The sequence below is a fragment of the Rhinopithecus bieti genome, unplaced genomic scaffold, assembly GCF_001698545.2.
Source record: "Rhinopithecus bieti isolate Rb0 unplaced genomic scaffold, ASM169854v2 scaffold_13704, whole genome shotgun sequence".
Taxonomy (NCBI): Eukaryota; Metazoa; Chordata; class Mammalia; order Primates; family Cercopithecidae; genus Rhinopithecus; species Rhinopithecus bieti.
This window is the reverse complement of record NW_016808231.1, coordinates 4,159,245-4,180,766: the sequence shown is the minus strand read 5'-3', so window position 1 is coordinate 4,180,766 and position 21,522 is coordinate 4,159,245. Positions and strand designations below refer to the sequence as shown.

Sequence of the window (21,522 nt, the reverse complement as noted above, 5' to 3'; positions counted from 1 at the left end):
AAACTAGCCAGGGCCGGTCGCGGTGGCTCAAGCCTGTAATCCCAGCACTTTGGGAGGCCGAGACGGGGGGATCACGAGGTCAGGAGATCGAGACGATCCTGGTTAACACGGTGAAACCCCGTCTCTACTAAAAAAAAATACAAAAAACTAGCCGGGCGAGGTGGCAGGTGCCTGTAGTCCCAGCTACACGGGAGGCTGAGGCAGGAGAATGGCGTAAACCCGGGAGGCGGAGCTTGCAGTGAGCTGAGATCCGGCCACTGCACTCCAGCCTGGGCGACAGAGCGAGACTCCATCTCAAAAAAAAAAAAAAAAAAAAAAGGGGATGCATACCAGGCAATTTCACTCCAGTTCTGCCCCTTGATTTACATAAAAAGACTGACTTGACCAGGCATGGTGGCACACGTCTATAATCTCAGCTACTCAGGAGGCTGAGACAGGAGGATTGCTTGAGCTCAGGAATCGGAGCCTGCAGTGAGCTATGATCGTGCCACTGCACCCCAGCCTGGGCTACAGTGAAACCCTGTCTTAAAAAAGAACCCAAAGGATTGGTTGGTGGGACCATGGTGAACTTACTTTCTTCATTACATATTTTCCTAGTTATGGAGAAGTTTTTACAATCAGCACGTGCTATTTCTCATTGCCCCCTAAAATTTTTTTGAGTCAGGGTCTTGCTCTGTTATATAATAGACTGGAATGCAATGGCACCATCATGGCTCACTATAGCCTTGACCTCCTGGGTTCAAGCAATCCTTCCACCTCAGCCTCTCATGTAGCTGGGGCTAGGGCTACAGGCATAGGCCACGATGTCTGGCTAATTTTCAAAAATTTTTGTAGAGATAGGGTCTTGCTACATTGCCCAGGCTGGTCTCACAACTCCTGGGCCCAAGCAATCTTCCTGCCTTGGCCTCCCAGAGTGCTGGGATTACAGGTATGAGCCACTGCACCTGGCCCCCTAATTTTTTTTTTGAGACAGAGTCTTGCTTGCACTGTCGCCAGGTTGGAGTGCAGTGGTGTGATCTTGACTCACTGCAACCTCCGCCTCCCGGGTTCAGGCGATTCTCCTGCCTCAGCCTCCTGAGTAGCTGGGATTACTGGCACATACCACCATGCCTGGCTAATTTTTGTATTTTTAGTAAAGACAGGGTTTCACCATGTTGGCCAGGATGATCGCGATCTCTAGACCTCTTGAGCCACCTGCCTCGGCCTACCAAAGTGCTGGGATTACAGGCGTGAGCCACCACACCCAGCCTCAAATTTCTTAATTACTGGCAAAGAAAATATATGCACGTATAGAAAATTTAAATTTCACAAGGTATGAGAGGAAAAAACAAAAATCCCTTGAAATACCACACCTGAGACCACCACCGTGATTACTTCTTTGTGGATACATACAAAGAACCGCACACAAGCGGCTTCAGACATGTATGATTTTGAGAAAGCGTCTGTTGTACAGCTATATAAATTAATTACCAACCCAGCCCCAGGATGACAGTCTCCTTCCTGTGCCCACCACACCTCAGGCTGCAGCAGGTGGCAGGGACCCTTTGGAAGGAAGAGACTGTCACTCAAAATGACCAGCCCAGTGTCCCAGAGCCAGTGCTCACAGCTCAGCGGACGGGACACAGGCGGGCCCTCATGCTGTGGTGGGGCTGGCCAGTAGCTCGAGAGAGGCCTTGCCAGTGGCCCAGTCAGCTCGCCCCTCCCAGGATGATGGAAGAAGGTGGGTCTCCAGCTCCCAACCCAGCACCCAGGCTTGAGAAGACAGAAGTCTGAGCATCTGCTTGTCTCTGGGGTTTTAGAAGGGAATTCAATTACTCATGTACCCTTGGCTGAAACACTGTCTACTCTCACTTTTCCAAGTCCTGGCCCCAAAGAGGCCTTGTTCCCGAGAGGGACCAGCCCTGAGGCCTGTGAGAGCAGCAGCCTTGGCCTGGCCATGACTGGGTCACAGCCATCAGAGGAAGACAAAACTCACATCTCCAGCTGAGCTCTGGGACAAACCACAGCAGTAGAGAATAGGCACCAAACCCAGCTCCCTGAAAAACAGCCCCCAGCGCTCCCCAGAGCAAAATGCTCAACAGCCTGGGGCTGGCAGTCTGAGAATCAACTTGAGATCTGAAAAGCCACAGGCTAGGAATCTTCACTAACAAGTGGGCCCTCTCTCAGGAGGGTCTGAGCACAACTTCACCGCCCTGAGAAAACAGCAGGGCCTGCCCTTGGCCTCCCACCCCCAGCAGCGTACCTGACCCAGCTGCTGTGGGCAGGGCAGGGAAGTGAACGTCACGCTTGGTGTCCTCCCTGCATTAGCCGACCCTCACCTATGTGATGAATGAAATCTGAGCGGGATACATTTCTGCTGCAGGAGAGAAAGTTCTATTCCTAAATTTAGCCAATGAAAAGGAAACTCAAGGAGATTAAGCAAAAAACAAGAGCTAGTCCGTGACCAATGCATTTCTATCAGTGTACTCAATCCTGAGTCTCCCTAAGCATGAAAGCTGGGCCACCTGTCCCGCTGCCACCTGAGGTCCAGCGACCCATGTTGCAGGAGCCTAAGAGCTATTCCATTCTCGCCAACACAGAATCTTGGTATGCAGTGAGAAAGAGCCCTGGGGAAATGCAGGCCACTCACCATAGTGAGGCCGTGGGGCTCTGCCGCCCAGGCCAATGCCTGTGATCCTGGCCAGGGCTCGCGGTCCCTCGTGGATGCTGACACCCTTCTTCCGGCACGGTCTCTGTCTCTGAGGAGCAGGGCAGGACTCGTCAGAGGAGCTCAGATCTTCGTACTTTTCTGTGGTCAAACACCAAGATTAAGACAGTCTGTTCAGTGATGGACTCATGTACTAATCCTTATGGCAAACTGAAAGAAAGTAACTGTCGCCGGTTTTGTTAAATTAAGAAGGGTATCTGCCAGGGCATCACTTTTGAGAAATGCCCTAACAGGCCGGGGCGCTGCTCCAATGGGCCACAGAGAACTGCAAAGTTAGTGAGGATGGAAAGTTTCATTTTTCTTGAGACAGAGTCTCTGTCCCCCGAGCTGAAGTGTAATGGCACGATCCTGGCTCACTCACTGCAACCTCTGCCTCCTGGGTTCAAGCGATTCTCATGCCTCACCCTCCCAAGTAGCTGGGATTACAGGTGCGTGCCACCATGCCCAGCTTTTTTTTTTAAGTAGAGACAGGCTTTTGCCATGTTGGCCAGGCTGGTCTCCAACTCCTGACCTCAGGTGATCTGCCTGCCTCGGCCTCCCAAAGTGCTAGGAATACAGGCGTGAGCCACCGCGCCTGGCCAGGAGTTTCATTCTTATCTCTGTCGAGGTTTGCAAAATTGTTCATAAGCCTGTATCGTTCATAATCAGAAATTTTGTTCTACTTTGAATAAATAAAATCCATCTCTTCATTAAAATACATGGTAATATCAGCAGTCACAACTGCTTTTTCCTAATCCCTTCCTTTGGAAGCAACTTTTTTTTTTTTTTTTTTTTTAAATGGAGTTTTGCTCTTGTTGCCCAGGCTGGAACTTCTGCCTCCCGGGTTCAAGCGATTCTCCTGCCTCAGCCTCCCGAGTAGCGGGGATTACAGGCACGTGCCACCGTACCCAGCTAATTTTTGTACTTTAGTAGAGATGGGGTTTTATCATATTAGTCAGGCTGGTCTTGAACTCCTGACCTCAGGTGATCCACCCACCTCAGCCTCCCAAAGTGCTGGGATTATAGGCATGAACCACTGTGACCAGCTGGAAACAACTTATTAAAGAATTCTGTTTTTTCTTTTTTTCTTTATTTTTTTGAGACGAAGTCTCACTCCATCGCCCAGGCTGGAGTGCAATGGCACCATCACGGCTCACCGCAAACTCCACCTCCCGGGTTCACGCCACTCTCCTGCCTCAGGCTCCCGACTAGCTGCGACTACAGGCGCCCAACACCGTGCCTAGCTAATTTTGTTTTTGTATTTTTAGTAAAGATGGAGTTTCACCATGTTAGCCAGGCTGGTCTTGATCTCCCGACCTTGAGATCCACCCGCCTTGGCCTCCCAAAGTGCTGGGATCACAGGCACGAGCTACCGTGCCCGGCCGCAATTCTGTATTTTCTAAAACATGGCATGTGCCTGCTGTGATTGTAAAGTGTTTCAAATCACTGCCCAGTCTGAGCTTTCAGAGCCCGGCCCAGAGCTTTTACTATGTTGTAGCTTTTCAGTTTTTCATATTTGACTTGTCTAAGGCTCTGATCTGATTCTACTTTTATGAGACACGTGAGTTGGATGCAGGAGGGAATGGTGAGATCTCCTTGTGGAGCTGGTAAGCCGGGACGGAAATGAAGGGAGAGGTCCTTTGGGTTACCATTTTACTACCTGAGCTGTGTTGACTATGAAACAACCCCAACGCCAGGGAAGGAGCTGGGCTGAGCCTAACCCTGAGAAAGGAGCTGCTCGCTCAAGTGCGAACTGACAGGATAATTCAGGGCAGGCCAGCAAAGAGGGAGCGCTCAGGCCCTGAACGTGGGCCACTCTGTTATTCCCCATGAAGAGGCTCAGGCCCTGGCGACTGAGCTAGCCATGTGGACACACACTCCCTCACACTCAAAGATCTACAGCACCCCAAGGAGACTGTGCTTCCATCCAAGCTGAAGGGGAGGGAGCTGTAAGACAAATGCACAAAGGTGGCAATAAGCAAGGGAACAGCAGATGCGTGAATCTCAGCACCCAACACACCCTCAGAGCGGCTTAAAAATAACAGGCAGATGGAAACCACAAAAAAGCCAGAGCTGCAATCCTGCTATCAAAGTGGAAATCAGGGCAAAACGCATTAAATATGACAGAGAAGGACTTTTTTTTTTTTTTTTTTTGAGACAGAGTTTCTCTCTATACCCAGGCTGCAGTGCAATGGCACAATATCGGCTCATTGTAACCGCCTCCCGGGTTCAAGTGATTCTCCTGCCTCAGTCTCCCAAGTAGCTGGGATTACAGGTATGTGCCACCATGCCTGGCTAATTTTTGCATTTCGAGTAGAGACAGGGTTTCACCATGTTGGCTGGGCTGGTCTCGAACTCCTGACCTCAGGTGATCTGCCCGCCTTGGCCTCCCAAAGTGCTGGGATTACAGGCATGAGCCATGCCCAGCTAGAAGGACATTTCTAATACTGAAAGCCGTAATTCACAGTGAATCTATAACAAGTTATGAAAATCTGTCACCAAAAATGCGCCAACTTCCTTCATAAATCAGAAACACACTAATAGGTAATTTTGTAGAAAATGAACTAAAAGTACAAAATCCTAAATAAGATACTCACAGATACGCTAAATTGTATACACAGAAAATAGAGAATTCAACTTCTCAAGCAAATCACGGAACGTTAAAAAATATTGATCAGGGCTGGGCGTGGTGGCTCACGCCTATAATCCCAGCACTTTGGGAGGCTGAGGTGGGTGGGTCACTTGAGGTCAGGACTTCGAGACCAACCTGGCCAACGTGGTGAAACGCTGTCCCTACTAAAAATACAAAAAACAAATCAGCCAGGTGTGGTGGCAGACGCCTGCAATCCCAACTACTCGGGAGACTGAGGCAGGAGAGTCGCTTGAACCTGGGAGGCGGAGGTTGTGGTGAGCCAAGATTGCGCCTGGGCACTCAAGCCTGGGTGACAGAGTGAGACTACATCTGAAAAAATATATATCTATTGATCAGCAGGTGATAAATAAGATGACAAAGAAGTTCTGTCAAGGTAAGAATTATAAACACTCCCTGATCAGACACATTAGAATAAAGTTGATCAGAATAACATGAGAAATTAATCACAAGATCAAAAAGGCCCTTCCACCAAGAAATTAACAAACAAAAACAACCACAAGACTTCTATTAGACAACTTGTGGGTGAAGGAGAAAATATAAATAAAATTATAGAATTTCTGAAAATAATAGGGAAAGTATTAAATATAGAACCCCAGAATACACTTAAAGCAGCAATCAGCAAAATACACAGCCTCTAACATTTAGCAACAAAAGGGAAACAATGAACATGAAAGAAACTTCCAACTCAAAAAACTAGAACAACAACAAAGTAAGCCAAAGAAAAAGAAAAGCAGAAATTAAACCCTCAGTAGGTCTCCTTAATAAATCAAAATCCGATGGGTTTTTCTTGTTTTTCCACTAAACAAAGTACTAGTATTTAACTTAAAAAGAAAAAAAGGAACAAACACAAATATTCAAAATAAGAAGTGAGGCCGGGCGCGGTGGCTCAAGCCTGTAATCCCAGCACTTTGGGAGGCCGAGACGGGTGGATCACGAGGTCACGAGATCGAGACCATCCTGGCTAACACGGTGAAACCCCGTCTCTACTAAAAAATACAAAAAACTAGCCGGGCGAGGTGGCAGGCGCCTGTAGTCCCAGCTACTCGGGAGGCTGAGGCAGGAGAATGGCGTGAACCCGGGAGGCGGAGCTTGCAGTGAGCTGAGATCCGGCCACTGCACTCCAGCCCGGGCAACAGAGCGAGACTCCGTCTCAAAAAAAAAAAAAGTGAGGCCAGGCGCAGTGGCTAACACCTATAATCTCAGCAGTGTGGGAGGCTGAGGTGGGAGGATCACTTGGGCCCAGGAGTTTGAGACCAGCCTGGGCAACATAGTGAGACACTGTCTCTATTTTTTTAATATAAGAAATTTTTTAAAATATAAGAAATGAGATCCAGCAATTCCACTACTGGTCATTTATCCTAAAGAAAGAAAATCAGTATACCAAAGAGATGTCATGTTATTGCAGCACTATTCACAGTAGCCTAGAGAATCAACCGAGTCCATGAGTGGATGAATGAAGAAAGAAGACTTTACATACACAATGGAATATTATTCAGACATAAAGAATGAAATCTGATATTTGTGGCAACATGAATAAGCGTGGGAGAGACTATGTTCGGTAAAATAAACCAGACAGAAAAGAAAGACAAATGCCAGCCAGTGTGGTGACTCACACTTGTAATCCCAACACTCTGGGAGGCCAAGGTGAGAGGATCACTTGAGCCCAGGAGTCCCAAACCAACCTGGTCAGTATAGCAAGACCCCGTCTCTACTAAAAAATAAAACATTCGCCAGGTGTGGTGGTAGGTACCTGCATTCCCAGCTATTCGGGAGGCTGAGATGGGAGGATCACTTGAGCCCAGGAATTGGAGGCTGCAGGAGCCAAGATTATGCCACCACACTCCAGCCTGGGTGAGAGAACGAGACCCTGTCTCAAAAACCAAACAACAAAAAAGACTACATGACTACATGATCTCACCCATTTACAGGATTTTTAAAAGCTCACGTCAAGCATGTAGAGTAAAAGAGTGGATATCAGAGGTTGGGGGTGGGGAGGTAGTGGGAGAGACTGGTCAATAGGTATAAAATTACAGATTGAAGAAAGAAGTTCTGGTGTTCACAGCAGAGTGACTATACGGAACAACAGTGTATACCTCAAAACAGCTACTAGAAGACAGGACTTTAAATGTTCTCACCTCAAAGAAATGATAAACATTTGAGGTGATGGATAAACTAATTACCCTAATTTGATCATTACACAGTGTATACACGTATCAAAACATCACACACTGTACCCCATAAATATGGAGTTATTTTGTGTCAATTAAAAATGAGATAAATGCCGGGCGCAGTGGCTCACACCTGTATTCCCAGCACTTTGGGAGGCCGAGGCGGGCGGATCACAAGGTCAGGAGATCGAGACCACGGTGAAACCCCGTCTCTACTAAAATACAAAAAATTAGCCGGGCGCGGTGGCGGGCGCCTGTAGTCCCAGCTACTCAGGAGGCTGAGGCAGAAGAATGGCGTGAACTCGGGAGGTGGAACTTGCAGTGAGCCGAGATCGCACCACTGCACTCCAGCGTGGGCGACAGAGCAAGACTCCGTCTCAAAAAAAAAAAAAAAAAAAGAAAATGAGATAATATTTCCAGGTCAGGTGCCAGTAGCTCATGCCCCGTAGTCCCAGCCACTTTGCGATGTCCTGCAGGCGGTGGATTGCCTGAGTTCAGGACTCTTTGAGACCAGCCTGCGCTCAACATGGCAAAAGCTACCTCTCTACATATGGAATACAAAACGTAAGCTGCGGCCATGGTTTAGGGGCCCGCCTACAGTCCTGTAGCTACTCGCTGCGAGCCTGAGGCTGGAAGGATCGCCTTTGCACCTGGGAGCCAGAGGTTGCAGTGGGTGAGACTGGGTCACTGCAATTCCAGCCTAAGCTGACAAAGAAGCCCTGTCACAAAAAATAATCAATATTTTCCATGCTGAAAAAAATAGTAATAAATAATGAGAAAATAACCACTAAACAGAATATTTTATCTTGTTGTATTTTATCTATTTACGTTCTTTGAGATGAGTTCTCGCTTGCTCACAAGCTGCAAGTGCAGTGGCATGATTTTGGCTCCCTGCAATCTCCCTCTCCTGCGGTTCAAGTGATTCTCCTACCTCAGCCTCCAGAGTAGCTGAGGCGCACAACACCACACCGGCTTCTATTTTTGTACTTTTTAGTGGAGATTTGGGGTGTCACCATGTTGCAGGCTGCGTCTTTGAATCCTGACCTCAAGTCGATCTGCCTGCCTTGGGCCTCCAAAGCTGCGGAGGATTACAGGCCCGTGAGCATGCACCCAGCGCGAAACAGAATTTTTTTTTTTTTTGAGGCCACGTTTCGATCTTGTTGCCAGGCTGGAGTGCAATGGCGCTAATCTCAGCTCACCGCAACCTCCGCCCCCTCCGCGGGTTCAAGCCGATTCTCCTGCCTCAGGCCTCCCCCAAGTAGCTGGCCATACAGGGCACGCCCCACCACACCCGGCTAGATTTGTTATTTTTAGTTAGAGAAGGGGCTTTCTCCCATGTTGATCAGGCTGGTCTCGAACTCCTGACCTCAGGTGATCACCTGCCTCAAGCCTCCAAAGTGCTGCGGATTACAGGCGTGAGCCCCTGCACCTGGCCCTGAAACAGAATATTTTAAAGGAGCAAAAAATTGGCCGGGGGGCAGTAGCCTCAGCCTATAATCCCAGCACTGTGGGAGGCCAGGTGGGCAGACCACCTGAGGTCGGAGATTTGAGACCAGGCCTGGGCCAACATGGAGAACCCCGTCTCTACTGAAATAATACATAAAGTACTGGGCTGTGGTATGCACAGCCGTGTAATCCGGTCCTGTGTGTTTAATCCCATCTACTCGGGGAGGCTGAGGCAGGAGAATCACTTGTACCCGGGAGGCAGAGGTTGTGGTGAGCCAAGATCAAGCCATTGCACTCCAGCCTGGCCAACAAAAGCGAAACTCCGCCTTAAAAAAAAAAAAAAAAGCTGGGCGCGGTGGCTCACACCTGTAATCCCAGCACTATGGGAGGCCAAGGCAGGTGGATCACAAGATCAGGAGATCGAGACTGTCCTGGCTAACAAGGCGAAACCCCGTCTCTACTAAAAATACAAAAAAATTAGCTGGGCGAGGTGGCGGGCGCCTGTAGTCCCAGCTACTTGGGAGGCTGAGGCAGCAGAACGGCGTGAACCCGGGAGGCGGAGCTTGTGCCACTGCACTCCAGCCTGGGTGACAGAGCGAGACTCCATCTCAAAAAAAAAAAAAAAAAAGGAGAAAAAAATGATCTTGTAGACCTCTGCAAATAAAAAAATGATCTTGTAGACCTTTGGAAATAAAAACATAATCTTGTAGACCTCTGCAAATAAAAACATGATCTTGTAGACCTCTGCAAATAAAAAAAATGATCTTGTAGACCTCTGCAAATAAAAAAATGATCTTGTAGACCTCTGCAAATAAAAACCTGTTATCAAGGAACCACCTCATAGCAAGAGACCAGATGGTTTCATGGGAGAATTCTATCAAAACTTCTAAGACCACATAGCACTAATGCTACATGTATTGTCCTAGAACACGAAAAAGGAAGGAAAACTTCCAAATTATTTTTATGAAGTATAACATTGATACCCATACCTGATAAAGACACAACAAAAATAGAAAATTATAGACCACGCCGGGGCCAGTGGCTCACGCCTGTAATCCCAGCACTTCGGGAGGCTGAGGCAGGTGGATCACTAGAGGTCAGGAGTTTGAAACCAGTCTGGCCAACATGGTGAAACCCCGTCTCTACTAAAAATATAAAAATTAGCTGGGTGTAGTGGTGCATGCCTGTAATCCCAGCTACTTGGGAGGCTGAGGGAGGAGAATCGCTTGAATCCAGGAGGCAGAGGTTGCAGTGAGCTGAGATCTTGCCACTGCACTCCAGCATGGGCAACAGCGCAAGACTCTATTTCAAAACCAAAAAAAAGAAGAAAGAAAACTATAGACCAGTATCATTTATGACTGAGTATCCATAGCAAAATACTAAATATTAATAAACAGAATTCAAAAACACATTAAAATAATACAACATGTGTGATTTATGCCAAGAATGTAAAGTTGATTCGTTATTAGGAGGTTCATGAAGACAGCCTACCATATAAAAATTCACAGTCGTCTCCAAAGATATGGAAACAAAATTCAATAGTTACTCCAGTAAAACACCACTCAAGAATAAAAGAACTGATGAATACTTTGTTAATATGCTAAAATATCATATGCCTTCCCTCTCACATAATGAGGCGTTTCCACTAAGATCAGGACCAAGGTGAGGAGGCGCACTGTCTCCACCGCGCTGAACAACGGGCTAGAGGTGTCAGCAACTAAACAAAGAACAGTGCAATTCAACAAAGTCAGAGTCACAAGAATCAGCAGGAAGCAGTGTACTCATCGATACTTAAAGATTATATGTTAGTACACCTGTAAAGCCCTAAAGAATCAGTAACAAAACTAACCTGAGCAATACAAGAATCCTGTAAGGTAGCAGAATATAAAATTAGTTTGCATGGCCGGGCGCAGTGGCTCATACCTGTAATCCCAGCACCGTGGGAGGCCAAGGCTGGTGGATCACCTGAGGTCACGAGTTCGAGACCAGCCTGACCAACATGGAGAAATCCCATCTCTACTAAAAATACAAAAAATTAGCCAAGCATGGCGATGCATGCCTGTAATCCCAGCTACTTTGGAAGCTGAGGCAGGAGAATTGCTTGAACCTGGGAAGCGGGGGTCGTGGTGAGGCGACATTGCGCCACTGCACTCCAGCCTGAGCAACAAGAGCGAAACTCCCATCTCAAAAAAAAAAAAAAAAAAAAAAAAGTTTGCAGAAATCCATTGCCTTCAAATGCACCGACAATATGCAGTTAAACGATATAATGAGACCACTAAAGAACTTATTCACATATCCAACCACCACCTGTTCCCCAAAAACCTACTGAAATAAAAAATAAATGGCACTGAGTAATTAATACCCTGAGATTTGGGGGGAAAAAGGGATATAATGGTAGGGAAAACCCCATTACAATAGCAAAAAAGATGATCAAACACTTAGGAACAAACTAGTCATATGCAAAATATAGATGAAGAAAAATGTAAAACCCTCCTGCAAGACCCAAAAGTACACTGGAACAAGAAGACATCCCTCGTTCTTAGACAGGACAACTCAACAACACAAAGATACAGTTCATTTATACACTGTCACAATCTCAATAAAATTTCAATGCTGTTTTAAGGAGCTAGACAAGTTGATATTCAAGTTCATACAGAAAAATGAATAAGCCATAGCCCAGGCAACAGCGAAAACAGAAAGCTAAGGGGGCCTGCCCCGACTCGGCAGCCAAGCATACTACGGAAAGCCTCCACAGCCACCGCAGCCTGGTTTTGTACTGCTCTCCATCATAACCACCCTTCTCTCCTGTTACAGCAGGGGCCTCAACCTTGACATGGAAGCAGCTGGGGGAGGCAAAGCCAAATCTCAGAGGAGAAGGTGGGAGCCGGGGAAGAAGGGAACATCTTTCTCTGCCAGGTCACCTGAAGCTGAAGACAACCAGAGACCCCAGCAGGGCACGGCTGGCAGGTGTGGGTACCTGGACTCCGATAGAGGCTCTTGGGCAGAGAGGGCGAGTGAGTGTCCATCAAGGCCACGATCTTCATGTGTCCATACTGCTTGGCCAGCATCCGGGCTGTGGCTCCACTGTGGTCTCTCGCATCCACCTTGACTCCCTGCGAATGTCCGTGAAAGGGGGTTAGGAGCCTCTCCTTCAAAGAGCCTGCCCTTCCTGGGCTACTAGCTGGGAAGACAGAAGGGCATATGCTGGTTTCTGACTGCCTCCCTGCATGGGAAACAACACACCTGCATGAGAAAAAGGCAGGCTTGTCTGCATCATAGCCACAAGTTTTGCTCTCACTCTCTTTTTGGTGACAAGCATGAGGGGGGCTGGGGTTGGGGAGTCATCTCCCAGCTGTGGCAGCTCTCGGCTTCCCACTGCTGCCCGCCACACTCATGACCTCTCTTGCAGGGGGCTGGCAGCCACCATGGGGAGAGCCCAGCCTTCACCTTCTGCGCCTTGGCTGTGTCCCACTCACTTTGCTTGTTTTCACTCAAAGAAAGCTGGAGACAGCAGTTCACAATGAAAGCAGCCTTTTTAACCAGTCAGAATGAAACCACCATCCTCTGAAGCAGAATTCATCACTTTGATCAAAAGCTCTATAATGTATTTACAGGTCTTGTAGCGCAACAATTCCACTTCCATGACTGTAAGGAAATAACTCTAAATACAAAGAAAGCTTTAGTGTGCAAAGGCGTTTGGCACAGGCCAGGTACGGTGGTTCACGCCTGTAATCCCAGCACTTTGGGAGGCCGAGGTGGGCGGATCACAAGGTCAGGAGATCGAAACCATCCTGGCCAACATGGTGAAACCCCTTCTACTAAAAATACAAAAAATTAGCTGGCGTGGTGGCGAATGCCTAAAGTCCCAGCTACTCGGGAGGCTGAGGCAGGAGAATCGCTTGAACCCAGGAAGCAGACAGAGGTTGCAGTGAGCCGAGATCACGCCACTGCACTACTCCAGCCTGACGACAGAATGAGACTCTGTCTCAAAAAAAAAAAAAAAAAAAAACCGTTTGGCATAACATATTCACAATAATGAGAACCTACCTAGAGACAACTTGAATGCTCAGGGCGACAAGAAGCCAGCTACGTTATTGCCATAGATGATGAGATTTACAAACAGCTGTATGATCAAGCTGAAAAAGGATCACGGCCAAGTGAGGTGGCTCATGCCTGTCATCCTAGTATTTGGGAGGCCAACGCAGGTGGATCGCTTGAGCTCAGGAGTTGGAGAACAACCTGGGCAACACAGTGCGACCCCACCTCTACAAGAAAAAAAAACAAACTATAATCAATACAGCATGTTTTTGGTGTCGCTCTACACTGTAACTGTCGTTCTCTCCTGTTAGACCAGGCAGCTGGGGTAGGCAGGGAAGCCAGAGCCAAATCCCAGAGGAAGAGGTGGGACCCCAGAAAGGGGGAGCATCTTTAATAAAAATGAGCAGGGTATGGCGGCACATGCCTGTGGTGCCAGCTACTCAGGAGGCTGAGGCGGGAGGATCCCTTAAGTCCCAGAGGTGGATGCTGCAGTGAGCTGAGATCGCGCCGCTGCACTCCAGCCTGAGCAATAAGGCAAGACCTTGTCTCAAAAAAAAATAAAAAAGGATCATGATACAAAACTACATATACATTACAACTCCTGCAAAATGAGACAAAAAAAAAAGTACACAGAAAACAGTATTGGAAGGTAACATACCCAAAAGGTTGCTATTTTTAAGTTATTTATTATTTTGATGGAGATTTTCCAATTTCCAATCTTCTATATTTTAAAATGTACTACCATAAGCATGTTTGCTTTTTTTTTTTTTGAGATAGGATCTTGCTCTGTCACCCAGGCTGAAGTGCAGCGGCGCCTAAGGAAATAATGCAGGACATACACTACAATTTAGAATTTTCACTGTGGCATTCAGCATAGTAAGAATCAGAAAGAATCTAAAATAAGAGATTAGTAAGCTACGTGAGAGCATATCCAGAAAACAGAGCACCTCCCGCCCATTTACGTGGTGGGCGGGAGTACCTGCAGTGACACAGACTAGGGTGCACAAAACATCATTAAGAGAAAAACGGAGGGCCGGGAGAGGTGGCTCACGCCTGTAATCCCAGCACTTTGGGAGGCCAAAGTGGGCGAAGCACAAGGTCAAGAGTTCGAGACCAGCCTGGCCAACATGGTGAAACCTCGTCTCTGCTAAAAATACAAAAAAAAATTAGCTGGGCATGGTGGCAAGTGCCTGTAGTCCCAGCTACTCCAAGAGGCTGAGGCAGGAGAATCACTTGAATTCAGGAGGTGGAGGTTGCAGTGAGCCAAGATCACGTCACTGCAGTCTAGCCTGGGCGACGGAGGGAGACTCCATATCAAAAAAAAAAAAAGAATCACCACCCTGAAGTAGTTTTGCTTCCACCCACCCATACTGCAACTGTCTCTCCCATTAGACCAGGGGCCTCAACCTTGACCCCCACATGGAGTCAGTCGGGGAGGCAGAGGTGGTCTCTGAGCAGGGATACAGGAAAAAACTGTGTTTTCACAAAGCATAAGGAGTTTTACTTTCTAGACTGCCTTCCATCCTACTTTTGACTCTGGTTAAAAATTACCTATGAAACTTTCAGCCTTAAAAAATAATTTCTGGGCCGGGCACAGTGGCTCACGCCTGTAATCCCAACACTTTGGGGGACCGAGGAGGGCAGATCACAGCTCATGAGTTCGAGACCAGCCTGGCCAATGTGGTGAAACCCTGTCTCTACTAAAAATTACAAAAATTAGCCAAGCGTGGTGGTACATGCCTATAGTCCCAGCTACTCAGGAGGCTGAGGGAGGAGAATTGCTTGAATCCAGGAGGCAGAGGTTGCAGTGAGCTGAGATCATGCCACTGCACTACAACCTAGGCGAGAGAGTGAGATTCCATCCAAAATAATAATAAATAAATAAATAATAATTTATAAGCTGGGCACAGTGGCTCAAGCCTGTAATCCCAGTACTTTGGGAGGCTGAGATGGGTGGATCACTTGAGGTCAGGAGTTCAAGACTACCCTGGCCAACGTGGTAAAACCCCGTCTCTACTAAAAATACTAAAAGTAGCCAGGCGTGGTGGTGCAAGTCTGTAGTCCTAGCTACACAGGAAGCTGAGGAAAGAGAATCACTTGAGCCCAGGAGGTGGAGGTTGCAGTGAGCCAAGATCAGGCCACTGCACTCCAGCCTGGGCAACAGACGAAGCAAGACTCTGTCTCAAAAATAAAAAATAAAAATAAAAAATAATTTCTTGGCTGGGCAGAGGCTCACACCTGTAATCCCAGCACTTTGGGAGGCTGAGGTGGGCGGATCACTGGAGGTCAGGGGTTTGAGACCAGCCTGGCCAACAACCAACCTGGTCAGGAGGAGTTTGAGGCCAGCCTGTATCTACTAAAAACACAAAAATTAGCTGGGAGTGGTGGCACGCACCTGTAATCCCAGCTACTCGGGAGGCTGAGGCAGGAGAATCACTTGAACACGGGAGGCAGAGATTGCAATGAGTCGCTGCACTCCAGCCTGGGCGACAGAGGGAGACTCCATCTCAAAAAAAAAAAAATTCTAGTTTAAGTTTGACAGAACGAACCCTAAGGTTTTAACCAGAGTAAAACAGTAGCCTCTTTCCTGTAGGATTTTAACTCGTTATGTATTTTTGGTTTTGTTTTTGAGGCAGAATCTCCCTCACTCTGTGGCTCGGGCTGGATTACATTGATTCACTGCAACCCTGACCTCCGCAGCTCAAGTGATCCTCCCATCTCAGCGTCCCTGGGATTACAAACACACACCATGACTGGCTAATTTTTTTTTTTTTTTTGAGACGGAGTTTTGCTCTGTCACCCAGGCTGGGGTGCAATGGCATGATCTCGGCTCACTGTAACCTCTGTCTCCCGGGTTCAAATGATTCTCCTCCCTCAGCCTCCCAAGTGGCTGGGATTATAGGCACCTGCCGTCATGCCCAGCTAATTTTTGTACTTTTAGAAGAGATGGGGTTTCACCATGCTGACCAGGCTGGTCTTGAAATCCTGACCCCAGGTGATCCACCTGCCTTGGTGTCCCAAAGTGCTGGGATTACAGGCATGAACCAACGCGCCCAGCCAATTATTATTATTTTTTTTTAATGTGGAGACAAGGTCTCACTGTATTGCCCAGACTGGTCTCCAACTCCCAGCCTCAAGCAATCCTCCCATTTTGGCCTCCAAAAGTGCTGGGATTACTGGCATGAGCCACTGTGCCTGACGTGAAAATAAATTTTTATCTACTTATGCTTTAAAAGATTTCTTTCCCTATTTTATAACGTCCATATTACTAAAGAGACACATGATCAAAATTCACTTTAACATGAAGGTGGGATCAGAGAGTTTAGAAACCCTGGAACAGGACTATCCAGAAGGCACAAATCAACTTTCTCTTAAAGAGAGAGGCCCACACAGATCCATATCCTCTTCTCCTGACTGAGCTGCTGGGGCTTGGCCCCACTGGCAGAAGGGAAATGGGGGACAAGGAAAGCAGTCACAGCCCTTTCTTCCCCCAGCAAAGAGCACAGGATGCCCAGCCTTGCCCCGTTCTCTACCTCCAGAAATGGAGCCCAGCTCTGGAGGCGCAGGCTGGGAAACCGGGTGGGCCCCCTCCTCTGGCTCCAGGTGTTCTAACAACTGGGTGGCAGGAAGAATGTGGGAGACAGGAGCTTCCAGGCAGGGCTTGCCCACCAGCCTCCCTGGCAGGCAAACCACCCAGGCCATCGGGCCACCTGCCACCCGTCCTGCCCCATCCCACCAAGCAATCACTAACCAACACTTTGATTCTTGATTAAAGTGCTGGAGGAAGAACTCAGTGTTGAGTTCCTGAGTTTGATAATTTTGTGTGACTGGGAAAGAGAACATTTTTGCTTTTAGGAAATACATATTTAGGGGGAAAGGGGCATTATGTCACAATTTACATTTAAATGATTCAAAAAACATACGCATGTTATATATAAAGAGACTGATAAGAAAATGAGGTGAAATGTTAACGTTTGGGGAATCTGGTAAAAGCATGCAAATTGTTGGCCAAGCACCGCGGCTCCTGCCTGTAATCCCAGCACTTTGGGAGGCCAAGGTGGGAGGACCACTTGCAGCCAGGAGTTTGAGACCAGCCTAAGCAACTTAGTGAGACCTCAACTCTACAAAAAAATTAAATCAGCTAGGTGTGGCAGCATGGGCTTGTGGTCTCAGCTACTCAGGAGGCTGAGTTGCAAGGATCCCTTGAACCTGGGAGGTTGAGGCTGCAGCAAGCTATGATCGTGCCACTGCACTCCAGCATGGGCAAACAGAGTGAGACCATGTCTCAAAAAGAAACAAACATAGAAACAAAAATTATAAGAGTACATATGTCTTATGATCTCCAGTTCTACCTTACTTAAAATGACTCTGAACTTACAAGTAGAGGCTCTTTATGGTTCTAAGCTATCGATTCTGTGAGGTGTCTTAAGGAAGCCTAGTTCATGTCAGCAGGATTATCTGTCAAAAGATTATCTGGCCGGGCATGGTGGCTCACATCTGTAACTCCAGCACTTTGGGAGGCCAAGGTGGGAAGATTTCTTGAGGCCAGGAGTTCAAGACCAGCCTGGGCAACATAGTCAGATTTTGTCTTTACAAAAAAAAGTATACAGGCGTGGTGGTGCGTGCCTGTAGTCCAGCTCCTGAGGAGGCTGAGGCAGAAGGATTACCTCAGCCCCGGAGGTCAAGGCTGCAATGACCCATGATAAGGCTACTGCACTCTAGTCTGGTGATCGAGCAAGACCCTATATAAAAAAATAAAAATAAAAAAATAATTATTTGCAGAAAAAGAAACCCAAATGGCCACTAAAAAGTATAAAGTATTACAGAAACATAAAAAATAAAACATAAATTAAAATTAAGAAATGAAAAGATGCTCAATCTCATCACAAATCAGAGAAAGGCAAAAATCAAAAGGAGACACTCGTTTGACTATGGGAGCCAAAGAAGTCTAACATCCTGGCCAGGCATGGTGGCTCAAGCCTGTAATCCCAGCACTTTGGGAGGCCGAGGCGGGCGGGTCACAAGGTCAAGAGATTGAGACCATCCTGGCTAACATGGTGAAACCCCATCTCTACTAAAAATAAAAAAATTAGCCAGGCATGGTGGCGAGGGCCTGCAGTCCCAGCTACTCGGGAGGCTGAGGCAGGAAAATCACCTGAACCTGGGAGGCAGAGGTTGCAGTGAGCTGAGATCGCGCCACTGCACTCCAGCCTAGGTGACAGAGAGAGACTCCATCTCAAAAAAAAAAAAGAAGTCTAACACCCTAAGGGGACTGGTGTGAACCAGGACCACTACGGAAGAAAGCAAGTTCACACTATCCACGACCGACTGAGATTCACCCACCTTACACAACAAAGACCCTGCTTTGAAGAACACATTCTAAGCTCCCAAAGAAATTCCCACATGTGCTTAAAAAGACATGTAAGAAATGTCAATGGCAGGCCGGGCACAGTGGCTCATGCCTGTAATCCCAGCACTTTGAGAGGCCGAAGTGGGCAGATCACTTGAGGTCAGGAGTTCAAGACCATCCTGACGAACATGGTGTAACTCCGTCTCTACTAAAAATACAAAATTAGCCAGGCATGGTGGCACACCCCTATAATCGCAGCTACTCAGGAGGCTGAGGCGGGAGAATCGCTTGAACCCAGGAGCAGAGGTTGCAGGGAGCCAAGACTGTACTACCGCACTCCAGCCTGGGTGACAGAGTGAGACTCCGCCTCAAAAAAAAAAGAAATGTCAACGGCAGCACTGTCAGAAGAGCAAAGTGGAACCCAACTTAAAAGCCCACTAATAAGGGAGAGGATGAAGGTGGCTGAGGCATCCCTCCACACACAGAGCTGTTAAGAGTGCATTTTGCGGCCGGGCGCGGTGGCTCAAGCCTGTAATCCCAGCACTTTGGGAGGCCGAGACGGGCGGATCACGAGGTCAGGAGATAGAGACCATCCTGGCTAACACAGTGAAACCCCATCTCTACTAAAAAATACAAAAAAAAAAAAAAAAAAAAAACTAGCCGGGCGAGGTGGCGGGCGCCTGTAGTCCCAGCTACTCGGGAGGCTGAGGCAGGAGAATGGCGTAAACCCGGGAGGCGGAGCTTGCAGTGAGCCGAGATCCGGCCACTGCACCACTCCAGCCTGGGCGACAGAGCAAGACTCTGTCTCAAAAAAAAAGTGCACTTTGCCTGCATGAACCAACATGCTGCTGAATGACACACACAATCTGACATGCTGTTTACACCCATCTTTCGAGATTCAAAACAAGTCTACACATGGTTTAAGGATGCACAGTATGTGACAAAAATATAAAATCAGGGATAGGAGAGGTACACACCGGCAGCTGGAGAGTGGCTGCCTCTGGAAAAGGAGGAAGGTGGACGAAATACAAAGGCATATAAAGGGGATTTTGGTTGTGTCCTTTACAAACACAACGGGAGAAGGGCTGAGGCAGATGAGGCAAGAGGTTAACGTGTGTCACACACAGGTACTGGGTTCGTGTGCTTGGCTATCTTACCTCTATACTCTATTGAGTGCTTCATGGTTTAAGATGCATGATTCTTACTGTGGGGGTAGTGGAAGATGGCAGTTTGGCAACATCCACATTAAGACTGTACTTACACTTCACCCAAAACTTGTACCTTCAGTACTGGACCATACAGATGTGGTTACACGTTTACAGATACATGTGCAAAGATACTCTGCACAGCGTTGTGCATAATAGCAAATGGTTGGCAATGACCTAATTCTATCTGTAGATTATCGTTAAAGAAACTCTGATTCGGCCAGGCGCAGTGGGTCACACCTGGAATCCCAGCACTTTGGGAGGCCAAGGCAGGCCAATCACAAGGTCAGGAGATCAACACTATTCTGGCTAACATAGTGAAACCTCGTCTCTACTAAAAAGAAAATACAAAAAATTAGCCAGGCACGGTGGCACATACCTGCAGTCCCAGCTACTCGGGAGACTGAGGCAGGAAAACAGCTTGAACCCAGGAGGCAGAGGTTGCAGTGAGCCAAGATCGCGCCACTGCACTCCAGCCTGGGTGACAGAGCGAGACTCCATCTCAAAAAAAAAAAAAAAAAAAAAAAAAAAAACACAAAGAAAACAAACAAAACTAACGAACAAAACTCTGATTCATCCCTACAGGGAATAGCATGCCACCATAAAAAAAAAAAAAAAGAGAGAGAAGGGGCTGGGCACGCTGGCTCATGCCTGTAATCCCAGTGCTTTGGGAGACTGAGGCAGGTGAACTGCCTGAGCTCAGGAGTTCAAGACCAGCCTGGGCAACATGGCAAAACCCGTCTCTACAAAAAAAAATACAAAAATTGGCTGGGCGTGGTGGCACGCACCTGTAGTCCCAGCTACTTGGGAGGCTGAGGCAGGAGGATCACTTGAGCCTCAAGGCTGCAGTGAGCTGAGACTGCACCACTCCACTCCAGCCTGAGTGACATAGCAAGACCCCGTCTGTCTGTCTGTCTGTCTGTCTGTCTATCTATCTATCTATCTATCTACTTAGAAATAGTTTCACTCTGTCTCCCAGGCTGGAGTGCAGTGGCAACATCTTGGCTCATCGCAACCTCCGCCTCCCAGGTTCAAGTGATTCTCCTGTCTCAGCCTCCCAAGCAGCTAGGATTACAGCGCCTGCCACCTGTATTTTGTATTTTTGTATTTTTAGTAGAGGCGGGTTTCACCATGTTGGCCAGGCTGGTCTCAAACTCCTGACCTAAAGTGATCTGTCTGCCTTGGCCTCCCAAAGTACTGGGATTACAGGAGTGAGCCACTGTACCTGGCCCCATCTCTTTATACACCAATATAGAACAATCTTCATGATTAAGTTTTTTAAAAAAAATGCAAGATGGGAGCAGCTGCACACGGGGCAGGACCATGCGTGTGTGGGTATATTCCAGTGTATTCCCAGAGTCGCCCTTGGAGAGGGTGCCAAGGAGACGCAGGCAGGGTGGGGAAGAGGCCTGCGGTGCACCTGCCTTCTGGTCTGCATGTGTACCACGTGCATGTTCTGTCCCAAAATTCTTTGTTAAAAAGAGATACCATGTGAAATTTTCATTATTTAAGAAATTCCCACCAATAAGTGAGAAAAAAACAAACTATCCAGTAGAAAATTGGGCTATAAACATAGACAACTCATAAGACAAATACGAATGGCCAGCCGGGCGCAGTGGCTCACGCCTGTAATCCCAGCACTTAGGGAGGCCAGAGTGGGCAGATCACGAGGTCAGGAGATTGAGACCATCCTAACTAACATGGTGAAACCCTGTCTCTACTAAAAACACAAAAAATTAGCTGGGTGTGGTGGCAGGCGCCTATAGTCCCAGCTACTCGGGAGGCTGAGGCAGGAGAATTGCTTGAACCTGGAAGGCGGAGGTTGCAGTGAGCCGAGATCACGCCACTGCACTCCAGTCTGGGTGACAGAGTGAGACGCCATCTCAAAAGAAAAAAAAAAAGAAAGAAGCCGGGCGCGGTGGCTCAAGCCTGTAATCCCAGCACTATGGGAGGCCGAGACGGGCGGATCATGAGGT

The 21,522-nt window shown here is 47.7% G+C and overlaps 1 protein-coding gene across 13 annotated transcripts in view; it reads right to left on the bottom strand.

Moving 5' to 3' along the window:
- ANKS3 (ankyrin repeat and sterile alpha motif domain containing 3) overlaps positions 1–21,522 on the bottom strand; it is a 42,331-nt gene that overhangs the window by 7,125 nt on the left and 13,684 nt on the right. For all 13 annotated transcript variants that reach the window (XR_001888028.1, XM_017886232.1, XM_017886236.1 and 10 more), the window contains 2 exons: positions 11,931–12,066; positions 2,630–2,788 (listed from right to left, as the gene is read on the bottom strand). Coding sequence is in view for 12 of the 13 variants with exons in the window: in XM_017886232.1 (XP_017741721.1) it covers positions 2,630–2,788; positions 11,931–12,066 (295 nt within the window). In the remaining variant the exon portion in view is untranslated. The remainder of the gene's footprint in view (positions 1–2,629; positions 2,789–11,930; positions 12,067–21,522) is intronic.